The following is an 18,734-nucleotide window of genomic DNA, read 5'->3' as shown; positions in this document are numbered from 1 at the left end:
GACTCATTACCTGTCAACAGGTTTGGAAGATCAGGGTCTTTACCGGTTAGTAGGAGTAGGGAGTAAGGTAACCAAGTTACTTGCCTTGGGACTGGATCGTCGAAAAGCTGAGAAGTTAGTTTTAGATGATCCAGCTGAGTGGGAGGTGAAGACAATAACATCTGCCATCAAGCAGTACTTCCGAAATCTTCCAGAGCCCCTCATGACGTACAAGCTTCACAGTGCCTTCATTGCTGCTGCCAGTGAGAAAAAAATGAACTTCTGTTACTTATTTTATACATTTAATAGAAAAACCTCTTTAGGATGGATCCAAGTTATGCTTTGGAAAATTTCTTCTAGTAAACTTTTCTGTTTCATTATTTGTCATATCACTAAATTACCAGTTAGACTGCCAATTTATTCGAAACTGTGTTGATCTCATATGAGTGTTTAGTGTCCCCTACATATTCAGTATGTTTAGTTGAAAATACATAATGAAGAAAATGCCATGTGATTTTTTTTTATTTTTATAAGTGAAACTTGGTATATCACTCAACAGTGTAAACCTTGGGTCTTTGAATTTGAAAAGATATTTCAGTAACTTTAGATATATTTCCCTTTATTTCAGAACAAGACCGGCTCTTTCAGCGAGTGAATGAGATCCATGTTTTAACTCACAAACTGCCAAAGACAAATTTTTTAGTTCTTAAAACTCTAATTCAGCACTTAGCCAAGTAAGTACCAAAAGTTTTACCCTTACTTCAACCAGATTTTCTTTTTGTGTATGAGCTTTTGCATTGTTTGTATATAAAGACAGATTTTTTATCGTAATGTATTGCAAGTCTTTAAGTATATATATTGTTTTGCACTGTTCACAGAGAAACTTTTTTTTGTATTGTTTTAATGTTAGATGACCATATACAGTATATATATAAACAGTATATATATTTGCTTTTTTCTTTTGCAGTGTTTCTAACAAGAGTGAGAAAAACTTGATGACTGTTAGTAATCTTGGTGTTTGCTTTGGACCAACTTTACTCAGACCAGAAGAGGAGACAGTGGCTGCCATAATGGACATTAAATTCTGCAACATAGTTGTTGAAATACTTATTGAACATTTTGATAAGGTATGATTGCAGGAAAATACTGTATGTAATGATTGTATTTAATTTTGAAATTCAAGTTGGAAGAAAATGTAATATACAAAATGTAACATGATTTCTCTCTCTCCGCTATGGTATATATGCAGTAAACTTTCCAAATTCCTGATTTTGATAAGATCCAAATATCCTAAAGTAAAATAACATAATAGTAGCTCAAAGGAAATGTTGGTCAATGAGGAGCACAGAAAACTATAGAAAATGGGTCCCTTAATAGGTAGAACTCTCTCTCTCTCATATAAGCTCATATAAACAAAATATCAATACAATTTTATATTACTGTACTTCTGAGTTTAAATCTATCTAACTTTTCTATTCATTTTAACATTATGTTTACACATCGAGAGAGAAGTCTGTCATATGATTATAGTCATAGGGTCTCTTGATTTCTGTATAATAAACTAATTTGTTAAAGTTTATTTTGAATGCAAAGGGTAGTGTTTATTATATGAATTTAGTCACAGACTTGCTCTCTCTTTTGAAGCTTATTTCAAATTAGATAAACTGCATAAATTTCTTATTCATTTTAAGATTATTAGTAACTTAAGGGGAGATAATCAGTATAAAAATATCTTATTTCTTAGGATTATATCAAAGGTTTGTAGTCTGTTGGCTAGACTATCAAAAAGGTAGCCAGGGACTTATCTTCTTAGTTTGGATCATTAAAAGGTAACTATATTTAAGACTATTATTTCTATTGAGGCTAAACATTTTGAAAATACAGTACTGTGTGTGAGTGAAGTATGTAATGCATTTTATTATGAAACTGATTTTCCAAAAACCAGTATGAGTGAGTATTGTTTTCATATTTGACCCACTGATCACTTCACTCACGATTGCTGTAAAAAATACACTTGAACATATGTTCAATCGGTTGATTATCCTAGTTTATTTTCATTTTGTATAAGGGTTTATGCACATTTAATTTACACTTTTGTCTATCATCTTCTGTAACATAGTTGATTGGATAATTCCATTCACAATGTAATCTTCAGCATAGAAATTTTAGTATTAAATACTTTACTTGATGTTAATTTTAGTATTAAATACTTTACTTGATGTTGAGTTTCAACAAGATGAACACATTTTGTATAAAATTTCAAGGTAGCCAGAAGTACTACACAAGTCATTTTTCTTAGTGTAGTTGAAGCTACTTCTGCATCATCAGAAGTGATACTATGCAAGGAAATATGATTAAGAAAACAGTATGTAAAACGAACACACATTCACTGAGACTCCATTTATGTGAGTCAGCGGAAACAAATATATGTATTTTCAAAGGAATACTCAAAGATGGATGTAAAATTTCTGATGCTAAGGCCATATTGTAAGGAAAGTTTTAAGAAAACATTAGCTGGCATTATACATTTGTAATGTAAATGAATACTGTAATGGGAACACTACCTGTATCAGTAAGCTTTATAATGAAAAAAAATAAAGCACCATTATATAGTGTTGCTATGGAATAACACCAGTCTTTCTTTTGGATCATCTTAACTTTTAAAATTTTTTTTGTTGCATATTAGCCAAATAGTGTATATTTACAGTACAGTAAATTATATAAACATGATTTTAATTAAATTTTTTTTCTTTGTTTTGTCTGCAGATTTTTAATAATGTTCCTGAGCCTGTTGTGGATGTTGGTCGCATAGGGGATACCTCAGGACCACACAGACAGACACCACCTAAATCCTCACCACCTCCACCTCTCCAAAATCAAACAGGCAGTGCTTCCCAGCCAGTCAATCACAACTCTAACTCATCTGCACCTGTATCAAACACTAAACATCCACCAGTTTTACAGGTAGGCATTAAGTCTGATTGGTTGTTTACATCGTTTACCACTAATTTTTCAAGTAGCTGTAATTGCAAAAATTATATATTTTTGGAAACAATGAAATTAATATTGTAATCTGATGTATCTAAGTGTTTTATGTAAGCCATGTGATTTTCAGAAGGTTGTGACATCCTTTACTACGAGTGAACCCCAAACAGTGCATTTTGGAGCTCCAGGTCTTCCTTCACACATGCAGCGATCTGATGCGCTTTCAAATCTGAAGACACAGACAACTGGATCAGGTGTAGGGACAGGACTACGCCCTCACACATCCAGTGTTTATGCCAACGTACCCCCACCACCTTCAGCCACTCATGTCTGGAACAATGCACAGCCTATATCTAGTCTTAATTCAGGTAACAGCAAAGATCAGTTATGTTTATCGTTAATTATTAAATGGAATTCTATACAGCTTTAACAGTTCAATTATGGACAGATGTTAGAGTAAGAGAAATGGAAGTAGAAAATTTAGAAGAATTACATATAAGTAACATGACTACAGTAGTTAGAAAATTGTCTGGTCCAGTATTAAAATTAGCAATCATGCCCTTCAAGAAATGAAATTATAAACATACTGAATTTTTGTATAATTTTCGAAGTATATGACCCACAGGTTAAATGATTTAAGAAACATAGCAAAAGTGAGTGGTATGGAGGACTGATTAAACCCATTAATCCTTTAGTCTGTGACTTTCACATAGTAATTTCTTGAACACCAGACCTGATGTTTATTACAAAGATGAGAAAGTAGATGCAGCATAAAATCATGAAGTTCTCTAATGCACAAAGTCTTTTTTTTTTTTTTATAGAACAAGCTGGGTTGAAACCAATCTAAGCGGGATGAGACAGAACATCAGCAAAGGATGGTGTCAGATTATCACAAGACTAGCATTTAGGGATATGAAGCAATAATACTTACATGGGAAATAAAGATTAAAAGTGTGCATGTCATCTTGCTGAACAGGGTCAAAATACTACAAATGATAAGTAACAGAGGAATTTCTCCCAGCAAGGTTGTAATTACAAGCTAAGAGATGAAATGCAGCAATAGTAATTAGAAGCAAAGAGAAGGTCAAGATTATTAACTGCTTAGTTATGTCAGTTTTTTCATCTGTAAAATTTTGTCTAATTGTGCACAACTTTCCATCATTCATTTTTCAAAGTCTCTCCACGTTATGTATCCTTATACCTATTAAGCCCAATGTAAGCAGTTTGCATTACATTGGAGATATAGGAGACAAATAATTACAAGTGTTTAAAAACTCAGTTTCTTTTATCAGTTTTAGAATCATGAAATGGACATTCTTGTAAGGATCTTTGATAGTGTTAGCAGCTTCAAGAATAAGTTTACATGTGTGTAATTTCAAAGAAATTGCTCTCATTTTTTCTAAACATTAATTTTTTATAAAAATTGTTTTCCTTTTCTATAAAGTAATACCATTTTACGTATTTCAGGTTTGAATCCGGGGCATAATTCTCACAGTTCTCTTGTCTCCTTAACTTCAGTAGTTGGTGGTTCTGTTGGATTAAGTGGTTATTATGAAAGCATAACTAATAACCGACCAGCCAGGCCTCCAGCACCTACAAATGGTCAAGCAAGAGGGGGTGGAGCATTATCATTTGTCAATCCTTTGTCGGGTGAGTCATGAGCACTGCCTAAATCATGAGGAGACCCACAGCATGTCATTCTCTATATTACTTGTAGTTAGTATTTTTAGGAGACCAGTCTCAATGTCAAGTTACTTTATTATTAATGTAAAATCTTTTCAGATCGTAATGATGGTGTTCAGAGCACAAGTAGCTCTAGTGAGTCTTTATCTTCAAGATCTTCAAGAGAGCTCACACAGCCACCATCCAACTCTCTGTCATCTTCCCCACAGACAAGTAAGAGGTTTCCTGCCCATGTTATGGCACCCCATCAAATGGGTGCTAATGGTCCTCATCGAGACGTCCGTGTGCAGCAATCAAATTATTATTCATATAACAACAGCAGTATGTCACGCCGCTTTTGCTCGCACTTATACCTCCATCTTCCCTCCATTTCTGTTTTCTTAAACTGCCTGATTCTTGTTTTAGCAATTCCATCATTTTTTCCCTAAAGTAGCATTTTGGTCAGTTAGCTCTCCACATTTGCATTTCACATTTGGTGTACATGTGACACGAGAAAGCTTTTTATTTCCTGTACCTTTACCTTCTTGCAGAGTTTTTTTTTTTAACTGTAAAATGAAGGTCTTGTCATCGTTGTGATGTTAAATGGTTTCTTTTCCTTTGCATGATCCTATTCCTTCTTGTTTAATTCTTTAGCACTCCTACCCAAGAGTATCCTTACAAGAAACAGTAAGACAGTCTTCATGATAATTTTTGGTTTTCCCAAATAATTCATAGCATGATCTTTAAACTTGTTTTGATGCATTCACTGTAAATCAAATGGAAATAAAATGGTCTTGATTGCATCCCTTCAGATAATTTCTGGTCTGCTATTTTAAAGTACTGTACATTCTTTTTATGCATGGAGTACTTTGTTCAAATTTAATAGTAATACAAGATTTTTATGTACATTCACAAAATATGCTGAATGTATGGCCTTCATGTTTCTTCAGTATATTATCCCTGACAATTGAATTTATGCAATATCCTTTTATGGTATCCTTTGAAACCATTTAAGATCCTGATTCTCATGTCGTAGGCACCATGTCACCATATATGTTATAATTTAGTTAGATTTGTTTGCAATTTATACAGTATGTTGAAATCTGCAAGAAAACTTAATAATTCTGAATAATACCATAAAATTAAGTTTGGAAAAATGACTTTGACGTAAAAATGGCAATACCTTTTGTTAAATGTTTTTTCTGCTCTTATTTTAAATTCCCAAGTAGGGGTTCAAGTAAATAGGTTAGGTATTTTTGATGGTATATAAATGAAATTTTTAAACTAGATTGGTGTTCTAAACTTACAACTGAAATTGCTACTTAAAAGTTTGGACATAGAATAATATAAGTATATGTAATTAAAATTTCTGGCTCAGGAAGCTAGCTAACTGTATTTGATACTGAAAGTTCATTGTCATAAACAAGAATCAAACACTGAAAATAAGAATTTATAAAAGTATTTAGTAAGAATGTTGGAAGTAAAATTTTATTCGTACAACTTCTTCCCCTTTAAATGTGGAGAGAAAATGAATTTTCTCCTTAAATAAGATGGAGCTAAGTGAGAGGAAAAGTGGAAGCATCTGCTTGGGAATAGTTTTTATTGCATTTAGAATGTACTGAATTTTGGTTTGCTTGAGAAATTTTCACATTAAAGTGATGTTTCATAGCAGTCTCTTTTAGAGGAAAATATAGAGATCTCATGAGATTTTTCTGTATTGTAATTAACTACTCGGGAAGTTCAAGATGGATTTTCCAACATTGATGACAGTTATTTATTAAAGCATATGATTGAAACATGGTTGCTAACAGTATTCAGTTTATTTAATAATATATGAAAATTTTGGATTTTGACATTTTTAATAATGCTTATGAATTTCTGTATCTGCCGGACATACGGCATCATTAATCTATAATACACAATTTGCTTCATCACAATCCCATTAATCACATACATGCCAAACATTCATGGCAAAATATTTCCAGGTTCATTAGTCTTTTGTCTGTCAGACAGAAGGTAGTCTATTAAGAAAACACCATCTTGCCCTACAGGTATATACTACTCTAAATCAATTTGTTGTGATTCTTCAGTGTTAACTATTCTGGCAGTCTTGCCCTAGTGTTTACCTCTTGCAGTATTTTTCTCTGTCTCATATTCATGTTCTTCCTCAGTGATTAAGTAGGAAATGAATAGTTCATTGTACTGGAGCAACAGAAAGTATTGCATTTTGTGTTTTGCCTTATATTTGGTGCTGTTTGTAATAATTTTGTTTGATTAAGTATTTTACATCATATTTTTATTTTTTCCTTAGTTTGCAAGTCTGACTGATCTGTTTCGGTATTTTTAGATAGGTATTTATTATTGCGTGTTTTATTGCCATATATTGTGCTAATTATGTCTGTTGCTGACCCAAATTTTGTGTTTTTATAGCTTTGTGTATGATTTCTTAGTGCTGTGCTCTGTATTGTATAACTTTTGGTGTGCCCTAGTGTACTTACATAGGCATTCCAGGTAGGGCACTTTGCTCCTTCTTGTTTTTGCTAATAGGTCTTTGTAGACCATGTTTTGGGCAAGAGTGCTCTCTGTCTTAGCTGTGAGACTAGTCGTGATTGGTTGGTCGAAGTATGGTTCTGCTGTAGATAGAAAAGCACATACCATCCCAGACATTTGGAGACTGCTGCTGTGCATGTCTGGATCTTCTACTTTTGAAGTCTCCCTTTTTGAATATGGGAGAGGATGACTCCATCCTACTCTTCAGGAAGGAGGTCTAGGCATTGATACAGTCACATCTTTGGTGGGTTGTCATGTGCCTATCTCTGATGTTTGCCCTTTCTTGACCTCCTAACTGCTATTATAGAAGCTGAAATGCACCATCCTCCTCCTCTGTGAATTTTGAAAGGCTGACACATTATGCCAGTAAACAACTGGATTGTGATCACTGCCAGTCATGAAACCATTCTTGCATTGGTAACCAGGACCATGTTTTCTCTTGTGATAAAACAGAAGTATAACCAGTGATTGAGACCATTCTTCTTCTGGAAAGGATCTAAGTTGCCCACATTGATCAAGAATCTTGAGTTTTAGACCATAGGACAGTGACTGTACTGGAATCATTACATACTCAACTTGTTTTACCATGTAAATGGAATATTCCATTTGTTTCCTACTTCTTCTTATTCTTGTTACCAAGCTTGCCTCGTGCTGTTTCTTTTTCATACTCCTCTCCAAGTGAAGCATCCTCAGCAACTTTTATTGCAAGGATGAAGACTTAGAAACCATCATTGTTCAGTTAATTTAACCTGGATCTCTCAGTCCGAGGTAATGTTGAAGTCATCCTTTTCCTGATTGGTTCCTACAGTTCCAGAGCAATGTTGAGCACAAATACATCTCAGACTTTAAAAGACACTTGTGACATCTGCCAAGAAGTCTCATTTTGATGCCTCAAAGGATCAAGTAAAGCTGGTTAAGCACAGTGATGAAGATGAACAAGATACTTCACTAGCACTTCAAATTCAGACTCATTTCTGAAGTAGTCAGTTGGCTAATAGATATCACTGATTTGCAACCACCCAAACTAAGAAGGAAACTTCAGTTGTTAAATTATAACCAGCTGCTATGAGAGATGATAGTTCCAACTGAGGGTTCAGCCTTCTGTCACTTACAACCATATCCTGAACAAATGTTTATGTTTGGAAGGGTGAGGATCATATCATGACTATCCTTGAAGCTATCTTACTACCTGACCAATTTCTTCCGATTCTTCAAAATCCATGGCTGCTCATCCCAAGCATGTTACCTTTCTTCAATTCATGTAGAAAAAGTTGATTGTAATGAGTACTGTATTTTGGCCTCCCAACAATCTTGCAAGTCTTTACCAGAACCCTTGCCCCAATAGCAGCCCAGCTTCCTCAGGTTTGTCAGAACCTTAGACTACACATTTAAATGGTAGAAATTGGATTTTGTACAGTACAAAGGAGCTGCTTTGCCAGATGGATTACTGCATCAGAGGATTATAACCTTGATCCAGAGGTTCTGTAGAAGTCCAGATCCCTTAGTCAAACTCTAGTAATAGCTGACTGAGTATCTGTTGTCACTAGAGAAGCTAGTTTCTTGAAGTCAGTTCTGGAAGAACCTTTTGAACTGTCAAATAATGGGGTTCTTGGATGATGTGGGTCAGATGATGACACATCAGCTTTGTAGAGGTGAAGGCTGTCTTCTTAGGTCTCCAAGCTTTTTTTCATTTTCAGTTATGAACAGGATAGCCAACAATTGTTATGGTGGACTCCTTGATGACAATTGCTTAACTGTGAAATCAGGGAGGCATCCTGTCAGATATGCTGTGCAGACTAGCAAGAAAGAAACTTGTGTCAGTAAAAACAACATAGAGATTGTCCGAAGGTTTGTGCTAGGAAAATTAGCATTATATCAGTTTCAGCAGGAGAGATGAGGTTCCTTTGTCAGAGTGGCTGAGCTAAGTGCAGAAATGTCCAGGTTTCTTTGGTGTCTGTGAGGGACACCTATGGTGGATCTGTCTGTGGAATGCATGAGACACAAGCCTCTGATGTATTGCTCAGCCTATATGAGAACAAGGCAGCCTGAAAGGTAGATGCAATGTTACATTTGTGAGTTGATCCTGAAGTGCGCACTTTGCCTATAGTTGACATTATTAGGCAAGTTCAGGAGAAAATCTGTAACTCTCAGAACACAAGTATGATTTTGGTAGCTTCACTCAAGTTTCAGGAAGAGGTTCATAGAGCTGCTAGCCTTGCTGACCAACAACCCCATGAGCATCTAGTGCTCTTCAAACAGGCATACTTACACAGGTTCAAAAACCATCTGGACAACCTTCATCTTAATGCCTAGAGGTTCTCAGTCTCAGAGAGAGGTATTTTTCTCAGAAAGTAGCAGCAGTCATGGTAATGCCTTGCAGAACTTTTACCATCAACCATACAAATTCTGCAGCTGATGACACAAGAAGAGTGTTGATTCATTCATTGTGCTATTTCTTTGCTTGCTGACATCTTTTTTTCTGTTGACATATATATCTGTTGATCTCCAATATCAAGTGATACAGAGCTGCATTTTCTCTGGTACTTTAACCTCATGGACTTAATTTATATTCTTAACTAGAGCAGAAGTAGCTTATCTATTATATTTTTCATCAGAGGAAAAGAGATTTTTCTAGGTTTGGCAGAGAAATTCCTCATGGGACAACAGGACCTCTAAATTTGGAGCTTGTCCTAGTGCTTAAGAGCATGGAATGGGACTATTGAGTATAGTTCTTTGGGTGTGGGTGATTTGCTGCATCTGGTTAGGTGCTGGGTAATTTGACTTGGGACTTTGGGTGACGGCCATTGGGCACAAGACAGAAAATGTTACAAGTAAACATTTGTGTCTATGGTGATTCATGAGTATTTTAAGGGACCCCTTAGTGAATATAGTCAGAATAATTAGGCATATTAAAAAGGGACTGTAATAAAAATAACTGATGACAATCAAAATTATAAAAATATAAACTTATTAATAAGAAATTATAAAATTCCAAAGTAAAACGTTGTAGTTCAGAAACAATTAGAGTACAAGGGAAATTTACATAAATGCAAAGCAAATAGAAGTTTCTTCATACAGACTTATTAATCTTATAATGAGTGCCCACCTTCTTAAACTTCACTTTTCACTTTTGCTGCTTCTCTCAGAGGTTTCATGAGAAAGGGAGTTGGAGGAATAGTATAACACCTGAGGGTCTAAATTGCACCTGCATAGCAGACTACCCTTTTTTTGATTTGGAGAGGAAAAACTGATGATCCTGGGAATATTCAGGCATGAATATTGGTACATATGTAATGAATGGGTTTGTATGAAAAAAAATGGGTATAAAAGTTTTAAAAATATTGATGAATACACTTCCAAAAGCATGAGTTTATAGCAAACCATCTTGCAGCATTGGTTATATACATTGCTTTTAATTTTTATCATTGTGGATATTTGTTAGAAAGTTTAATTGTTGCACACAGATTTTATCGATATTTATCTGAATATTCTGGTTTTGGGAAGGCTTTTTTGTAGTTTTTTGCATTTTGGAATATTTCCTTATATTGGAAAGGTTAATGGTTTGGTAATACTGCAAATGCATTCTTTGTACAAATAGAAATCCTTATTATACATAAGCTACGTCTGGTATCTGCTATTACTAGAGCATATCAACTGAAGCTACAGTTAAATCTGTGGAGTGATGCCAGGATGCTTCATTTGTGAGAATCGGTAACCCTACTTGAGCCACCTTTGTTACTCCTGTATATAGTGGGTCAGTGGGAGACCAGTGGCTCTTATTTTCAAAGATTTTTAAAATACTAAATTCTCTATCTCAATTTTATATTGTATGTTGATACTGCTGTCTTCATTATGGCAATCAGTTGCCCACATAGATCGTGTTAGCTGCACCATATGCTATGACAAGCTAATTGAGGATTTTGTGCAAATTATTTTAATCGTGTAAAGGGTTTCTAATTGTAATGCAGGCAGTATATTTTGATACTGTCTTGCCTGAAAATGACTCCATTTGATTATTCCATGTTATAGTTACAGTATAACCAGGAGCATTCTTGCAGTTTTTGATTGGCAGATAGCCCTGAGTACTTGTAAGGAATTGTGGAGCATTAGTTCAAAAGAACGAGGAAGTAGAGGACAAAGAAGAAGTAAACCTGAGTGAAAGTGGAGCTAGCGACTTCCTTCAGAACTTTTGGGTTAACAGATACATTGTTCTGCTTAACATTTGATGCTTGTATTTTTTTTTTTTTTTTTTTTTGCCTCCCAACCTTATTTAAAGTCTGGAGGACATTATTTTTAAGATGACTGAAATTAGTAAGGATCTGTTATTACTTTTATCATTTATAAAAATGATAAAAATTCAACCTAATACATACTTAATATCAGTGCATTATGAACTTTTAATCATGTCATATTATGACCTACCAGACTTTGATAATTATCAGCTATATTAATGTAATGGTCTTTTACTGTGCTACCTTTTTAAAAGGTGCATTTCATGGATAAATCTCTTATACTTAATTATGATATAAAGTATACATTAGCTTAGGATAATCATTACAGTTATACCTTGCTGTTTCCAGAAGTCAGGGACAGAAGGTGGGAGGATCAGCAAAACACTAAATTATTTTTGGCCCCCCCAAAAGCTTTGACTTATTAATACCATAAAAACAACATGGACATTGTTATTTACCAAATTGTAAATCCTGTGTCTCCCCTACTCCTTTATTCTTACTCTTGAATGCAAGAGTGGATATACCCACATATATATATATATACTCTCAAAATTGCTGAAAGTACGTGTGAATACTATGCAAATGATGCGATCATGAGCATTCTGGAGTTATAGCACAACTACTGTTCTAGTAATAATCTGAGCTTACTCTGTACTGTATGTACAGTATATTGATTGGCTTTATGTATTAGTTGTTTGCTTTAGGAGGGAAAAATAAGTTATTTATTTTGTTCTCGGATTCCTTGAGGGTCATCGTCCATAAGGATTTTTAAATATAGGAGAAAACTAAAGTGTCATGTATGATAATATTAACTGTAACTTTGTTTTAATATTTACACCAAAATTTTATGGTGAATGCTCTCAATTAGTTAGCTATGTGTTGTTGGTTGCTCCTTAAGTTTGAAGGTTTTCTGTTTGAGAAGCAGCATAATTATATACATCTACCATTGAGGGGAACGAGGATGCTTGGTGTCATAAGGGATGACTACCAAATGCAGCTGCTGTATAATGGGCATATTTCTGTATTTGGTACATGTACTAGTTTTTTTGCTTATTGTTGATTTCATCCCTGTCTTGGATTGGTTAGGGTTGATCACAAGGTATTCTGGTTGTTTTAGTCCCATCTTCTAAGGTACCATCATTATTTTCATTATCATCATTTTTAATATTGTTTTATAATGATGTTTACCAAGACCAGGAGTCACATTTTTAGACTCCTAGGGCTTACCCAAAGGATTATCAAAGGATTATCTTTAGATGAAAGGTGAAATTTGGAACAAGGTTAACTTAAAGAAGTTTAATAGTTTGGTGGCCAAAAAGAACAGATGAAAGTGAAGGACAGAGCAATGATGTTGTAGGCTTAAAGTATACTACACATTTTAATACTATATACTGTGTGGCACACAAGGCACCCTGTAGGAGAAGTACAGTGGATATCAGTGTACTAATAATATCTATAAAAGAACAGTTTGGCTTTCATTGCAAAGTTTCTGAAAGTTTGAAAATTATTTCCATGATTCCAGACATGCGATGATTATTATTCAGAGTAATCACCTCTCAACTTCTTAATAATATTCTTGCAGTGAGGAGTTGAGAAAGGAAACCTAATGAATTACAGTTTTTCTGCTTCAGTTTTTATGGTTTGGCAGTAACAGAGGCCAGTAGTTTTAAAGCTTATGAAATAGTTGTTTTGTATGCTAGGAAGCATTGTTTTGAAAATGATGTACATTTTTCAACATACTGTTTACTGTTTTTGGCATCATTTATATGTACTGCTTATTATCTCCCTATCTATAGATACATTTTACTTTTTTTTTTACAAGGATTAGTTAAATTAATTAGCCTTGTCCTGCAATGCCTATTGGTTTTATTTTCATATACAGTATAATGTAGATTTCATGAATTTTTTCCAATAATGTATGAGAATGAAGTCTTAAAACCTGTTTTATGTACTGCTAGATGGGAGATTTTTTCTTTTAAATATTAGATTGTACTCAATTGGAGCAAGGAAATCAATAGTAAGTCTAATTTTCTCTAGTATATCCATGTATTCATATCCTCATTAGATGACTATTGCTTGGAGTATGCTGGTGCATGGCTTTTAGTGGGTCTGGAAATGTATTGACTGCGTTAAAACTTTATTTGTAGGTTACTGGGAAATCTGTGTCTTCATGTATATGCTAAGTGACTGAAGTGTTTAGTCTTGAGTTAATATCAGTCAGTGCTTGATTAATTTTGATTGTATATTCAAATAAATGGAAAAAGTTATGCATTATAAGCTCAAGAGGTATTATCATAAATGTGCTAGCTGAATTAGAAAAATGTGCAGTGATAGAAAGTGAATATTGATGTAGATTATATTATTGACTTTCCATTTCTCTGAGGAATTGATCATTTAATTAGATCAATATTGTTGGTCTCAGTATTTTAATATGTCTACTAATACAGCCATATATTTTAATTTGCAGCATACATACACATACATATTTCATTACAATTACATATATATACATATACCTTGCAAGTAGATACACTGTCTAGTCAGTTTGTGCCTTGTTGCACCCAGTGTATGCTTGAAAAATTTTGCTTAAATATTGTTTGAGAAGCCTTCAATATGCACCTTAGATGACCAAACTTATGATGTCATGCTAAATATTGCACATAAATTTTGGTTTCTTAGAACCCACATAAGTCTGATTTATATAGCTACCTTAGTTGAAATAGCTAAGATGATTTTTCCTTTATCCCACTCCTTTTTTTCATCTTACTCTTTATGATTGATCCTTGGTTGAGAATCCCTACACAGCATTTAATACCTGTATGATTTTGATACCTCATTGAGCAAGAAGGGTTTGGTTGGTTGGCATATCCCACACTTGTAGAATGCAAAAAATCTAAATAGGCCAAGCCAAGTGAGAAGTTCATGTCAAACTCTGCCTCTAGTTGTGGGTCTAATTTAGGCAGATTGTTGATACTTATAAGCCATATGGTTTGAATTGTAGCTTTGTGGTAGGCATGGCAGTTTCAGTTATGTAAAATAGATCAACTGAGTACTTGAAGTGACAGCTGAGCTTCAGTTGGAAAGCTATATGACAATCCCTGAATTTGACAGTGCAAACATGAGTTACAATACTGTATTAACAAAAACTCAAATTCTCTCCCAAAAAGATACCTATCTGGAAATACAGAAATAAAAAAGAAAAATAGCAAACAATGTACTTTGATAAATCTGGCAGAAATGAAGTTCAGAGGGCAATGTAAAACCTTCCCTTAAAAATAAAAGTATTTGGTCAAAATTGAAAATTTAGTCCATTCTAAAACCTCTTTAATGCAAAAACTGCAGTAAATATGGCCATACCAAAAAAAAAAAAATTAATTTTATCCTAGATATGCATTCTGCAGATTAAGTTTAAAACAGTGAAGTTAAAACAGGTTTGGCAATACAAGAGCCAAGGTTCAAATTAAAACAAGGGGCTTCAATGACCCATCCAAAAACCTGCATTCAAAATGTTGTTAACCATACCCTTGGAAGAAATAATTTGGGGAAAATAAAAAAAGAACAATTTACTAATGATCCCAAAAAAGAAATATAAATGGCCCATTACCTGTAGAGTCCATTTTGCAGAAATTAATTAAATTTAGTGGATCACAGCCTATTGATTTGTCATTCCTAATAAATTCCATACATCAAGAGGTTCTGATAACATTCTTTTAGTTTTCTGTACAAAATAGTATACTGTACTCACATTACTAAACAGCAAGGTTAGGGCTCAGGGTTCATGTGGTACCAGTGGGTGTGTAGTTGTAATAATGCCAGATGGATGCATCATTGTGTGAAATTGTTTAAACAGGCATCATTTTCACAGGTGGAATAAAATATGTTTTACAGTAGGCTATAACACTTGATAACTGGATGCTGTATTTGTAGATTTTGGTTTTTCATTTTGTTAGTATCATTCCAGTAGAATATTTTGTGACGGTAGAGTAAATGTATGGCTATCTAAATAAATTCTGTTTACTGTAAACAGTATGCTTGGTAGTGAATGATAATGGTAGAATATCTGAGATAGTGATACAGTAATAGTAATTGTGGCATGCAGGTTCTCTCTCTTAGAAAATATTTTCTTGAAATTGCATCATTTCCAAATCTGGGCAAAGCTGCAAGTCACATTTCTAGATTTTACTGTGCACCCTGTTCTGGTTTTGTATAGTTCTTGTTTGCTGGATCATCAACATATTTACCATTATTTATTTATGTAGTAGAACTCACCAAATAAATGAAAATAGCTTGGTACGTTTCAATTCCAGGTGCAAGATTAGGGACAGCCTACCCACCAACATATCGCCAACACATGGAAACGTAAGTAAATTTAACTTTTATCATTTTTAAACTTTTTAAATTCTATTTAATCATATAAAGTCTGCAAAATTTGCATTTTTTCAGTAAAAGTGTTTTAAATGTCAAAAGCACCGCTATCAACTATTTCACCACTGAGTGTATTTTTTTGTGTGTGTAGAAAAGTGTGTTGTAATAGTGAGTGTTTTTTAAGTACCCAGTATTATAAAGCTTATGAAAAGGTTTGATACATTTAGTATTGTTCATTAAACTGTGTGCCAGTTATGTCTTTGTTAACTGCCATTTATGGTTTCAGTGACTTAGACATGCTTTTATCAAAATAAAGTAAATATGGAAAGATTCATTAATCTAACCCCAGTATGCGATACTAAATGATTTTGTTCCCTCATTATGCCCACTAGTCTGTGCAAGAGACAATCTCTGGAGTACCTCTACTCATCTATGTAAGTGTAGTTAGTCACTCTTGCATGAGATGATGCATAGCCTTGGCCAAGCTGCACCTGTCACCAGGTTTTATAATTTTAGACTAAAGAATGCAGCATTTGCTTGTGTCTTTACAGGATGTTATATAAAACGTCTTTTGATATACAGTACAGTATTAGTAACTGTGAAACATTTCATCTGTCTTGGAGAGAGTGGTGTGTGGTTGGAAGTGAATAAAAAAAATTGGGAAAAGTATAATGCCTGACTAATGTATAAACTGTGGAGACCCTAGTGTGGTGTGATTAAAGCGATCCATGTGATCACAAAATTTTACCTGAATATTTAAAAATACATAAATGCTTTTAACCCAGAAATTTAATTAAATGCCTTCCTTCTGAATGCTAAAAGAACTGTACTATTAAAAACTGAAAAAGGCTTAAAGCATGTTGGTAATGACAAGCTTCCTATCAAGGAAGCTTTAGCACTGGTTTTCTCATGTATATTCAGAAACATGAGAGCTGCAATAGTGATGAAATGTGCATTGTATTGGGTCAGCATGATAAAATTCCACCCTTTGCTATATAAAACACATGAAATTCTACAATTATTCTGAAATATTACGATAATATGAAGACTGCACAATTGTTATGCAATATTTAAAAACAATGAGTATTTTCCATGAGTGGTGAGATTTTGTTATTTGAGAGTTCCATAAAGAAACTGATCAGCCAGTGCACACTGCTGAATCTTTTTTATAAATTGTGACACTAATAATTTACCTTACTATGAAGTATTGTACCTAGTGGTTGATTAAGTGAACAGTTGCTATTGCATTCCATTTTTAGCCATTACAGTTTAAATTTAGACATTAGCATTTAATTGGTTTGTTTTTCTCCACAAACCCATCACTCATATACAGCCCACTTTCATGGTCTTTGATTATCTCAGACACTGCAGTCTTTTATCTAACAGATGGGAGAAGAGTAATAAGTGGACTGCAAGTGTGCCACCTGGATCTACAGTAGGTCATTGTTTCACTTTTCCTCTGTCTGCAGAAATTTTAGTAGCCAAGGAGAATTCTCAGACTTTTTGCCATTACTGCTGGATTGCCTAAAGCTCATTATCTGCATTTCAGTAATAATTCTGCATATTTCAAACTTTACACTTTATAGGTGGTAAGATTAATTGGAAACTTTATCTTATGTAATTTTTTTACTAGATTCAGTCTTTGTTGTAAGCATCTTGTGTTTAAATTTGTTTTCCAAATATTTACCATGTTTGTTTTTTGACAAGATGTCTTTTACTGGGTTATTTTTGACATTTCTGGTTTTGGCATTGGCACAGTAGTTTGGCCACAGTGTTTTCCACTTATTAGGTAACAAGCTGTTAGTTAAGTCAATGCTTCTGGTGTTGATTCCCATTCACTTTAGGTTATCAGCTTGCTTAGACCTTTTTTTGTGTTACTAGGATTTGTTTCTTATATATTTTACGTAAGGGGAAAGTTTAGCTATTTGTTGCCTATTTGTATTTTCCTGCCCAAGTGGAAATGAATTGTGGTTGTTAACCTTCAGTTGGTTTCTTTTAGTGGGTAATCGTTTTTATTTTTTATAAGACTGTTTGCAATATATATGTTTGTCCAATATATATACATATACTGTATATATATTGTATATATATATATATATATATATATATATATATATATATATACATATATATATATAGAGAGATATATATATATATATATATATATATATATATATATATAGAGAGAGAGAGAGAGAGAGAGATATGATAGCTTTGCTTTATATTGTTCTATATCATATAGACAACCCCTGGAAGATATATAGAATTTTGCTTTGCCAGTTGCATGGCACCAGACCTTGCAGTTTTGACCATCTGGTCTGTGTATCTATGACACAGGTCAGGAAGATTCCTGCTTAGTGAGAGTCACTCTTATGACTTAAAACTTCAGGTAGCCACAACTGTTCCATAGAAGCACTTCACTTTTCTTTACTTGTTTTAGACATCAGAGGTGAAGAGAATCTTCAGTACCCAATAGAACACTGAAGATTCACTGAATCAGAGTACTCCCTACATCAGTTTTAAAGATAACCTTTATGTCAATGCCATCTTGAGTGCGGGTTCTTGTAGGTAATATTTGTTTGAAGAGGTGTAATCATAAATGGACGAATAAGTTTTTTGATCCTCTTCTTTTTAACTCTCTTTAATCATTCTTTCTCTTATGGTATTTCTTTAACCATTCTTTTTCATATGGTACTCCTTGGGTTGCTATCAACTATTTTTCACATATATGTTTAGTGTCTTTTCTCCTGATTTATTTGAGACACATTGCAAGTGGCTTATTTTACTCTCACAGGGGTTTTATATGTTGTTCTTCTGCACTGACCAGAGACTTGGGGTGCTTTAGCGACCATATGACCCCCAAGTTTGTGGACCCTGTTGACCACAATTGGAATTCTGGGGCATTCATGAGCTCAAACCTGCCTCCTAAATTGCAGCTTGTACCAGATATGAGTGAAATAA

The 18,734-nt window shown here is 34.0% G+C and overlaps 1 protein-coding gene across 34 annotated transcripts in view; it reads left to right on the top strand.

The window, feature by feature from the left end:
• Graf (GTPase regulator associated with FAK) overlaps positions 1 to 18,734 on the top strand; it is a 424,388-nt gene that overhangs the window by 390,025 nt on the left and 15,629 nt on the right. For 10 of the 34 annotated variants that reach the window (XM_067081843.1, XM_067081844.1, XM_067081838.1 and 7 more), the window contains 8 exons: positions 21 to 242; positions 608 to 713; positions 947 to 1,106; positions 2,746 to 2,943; positions 3,095 to 3,332; positions 4,432 to 4,614; positions 4,747 to 4,860; positions 15,716 to 15,767. In XM_067081843.1, coding sequence (XP_066937944.1) covers positions 21 to 242; positions 608 to 713; positions 947 to 1,106; positions 2,746 to 2,943; positions 3,095 to 3,332; positions 4,432 to 4,614; positions 4,747 to 4,860; positions 15,716 to 15,767 — 1,273 coding nt within the window. Of the gene's footprint in view, positions 1 to 20; positions 243 to 607; positions 714 to 946; positions 1,107 to 2,745; positions 2,944 to 3,094; positions 3,333 to 4,431; positions 4,615 to 4,746; positions 4,969 to 15,694; positions 15,768 to 16,165; positions 16,208 to 18,734 lie in introns of all 34 variants that reach the window. The other 24 variants (XM_067081824.1, XM_067081853.1, XM_067081818.1 and 21 more) reach the window with 7 other exon arrangements.

Source organism: Macrobrachium rosenbergii, chromosome 37, assembly GCF_040412425.1.
Source record: "Macrobrachium rosenbergii isolate ZJJX-2024 chromosome 37, ASM4041242v1, whole genome shotgun sequence".
Taxonomy (NCBI): Eukaryota; Metazoa; Arthropoda; class Malacostraca; order Decapoda; family Palaemonidae; genus Macrobrachium; species Macrobrachium rosenbergii.
Note: the sequence above shows the minus strand (reverse complement) of the source record. Positions and strands in the feature narration are given on the sequence as shown.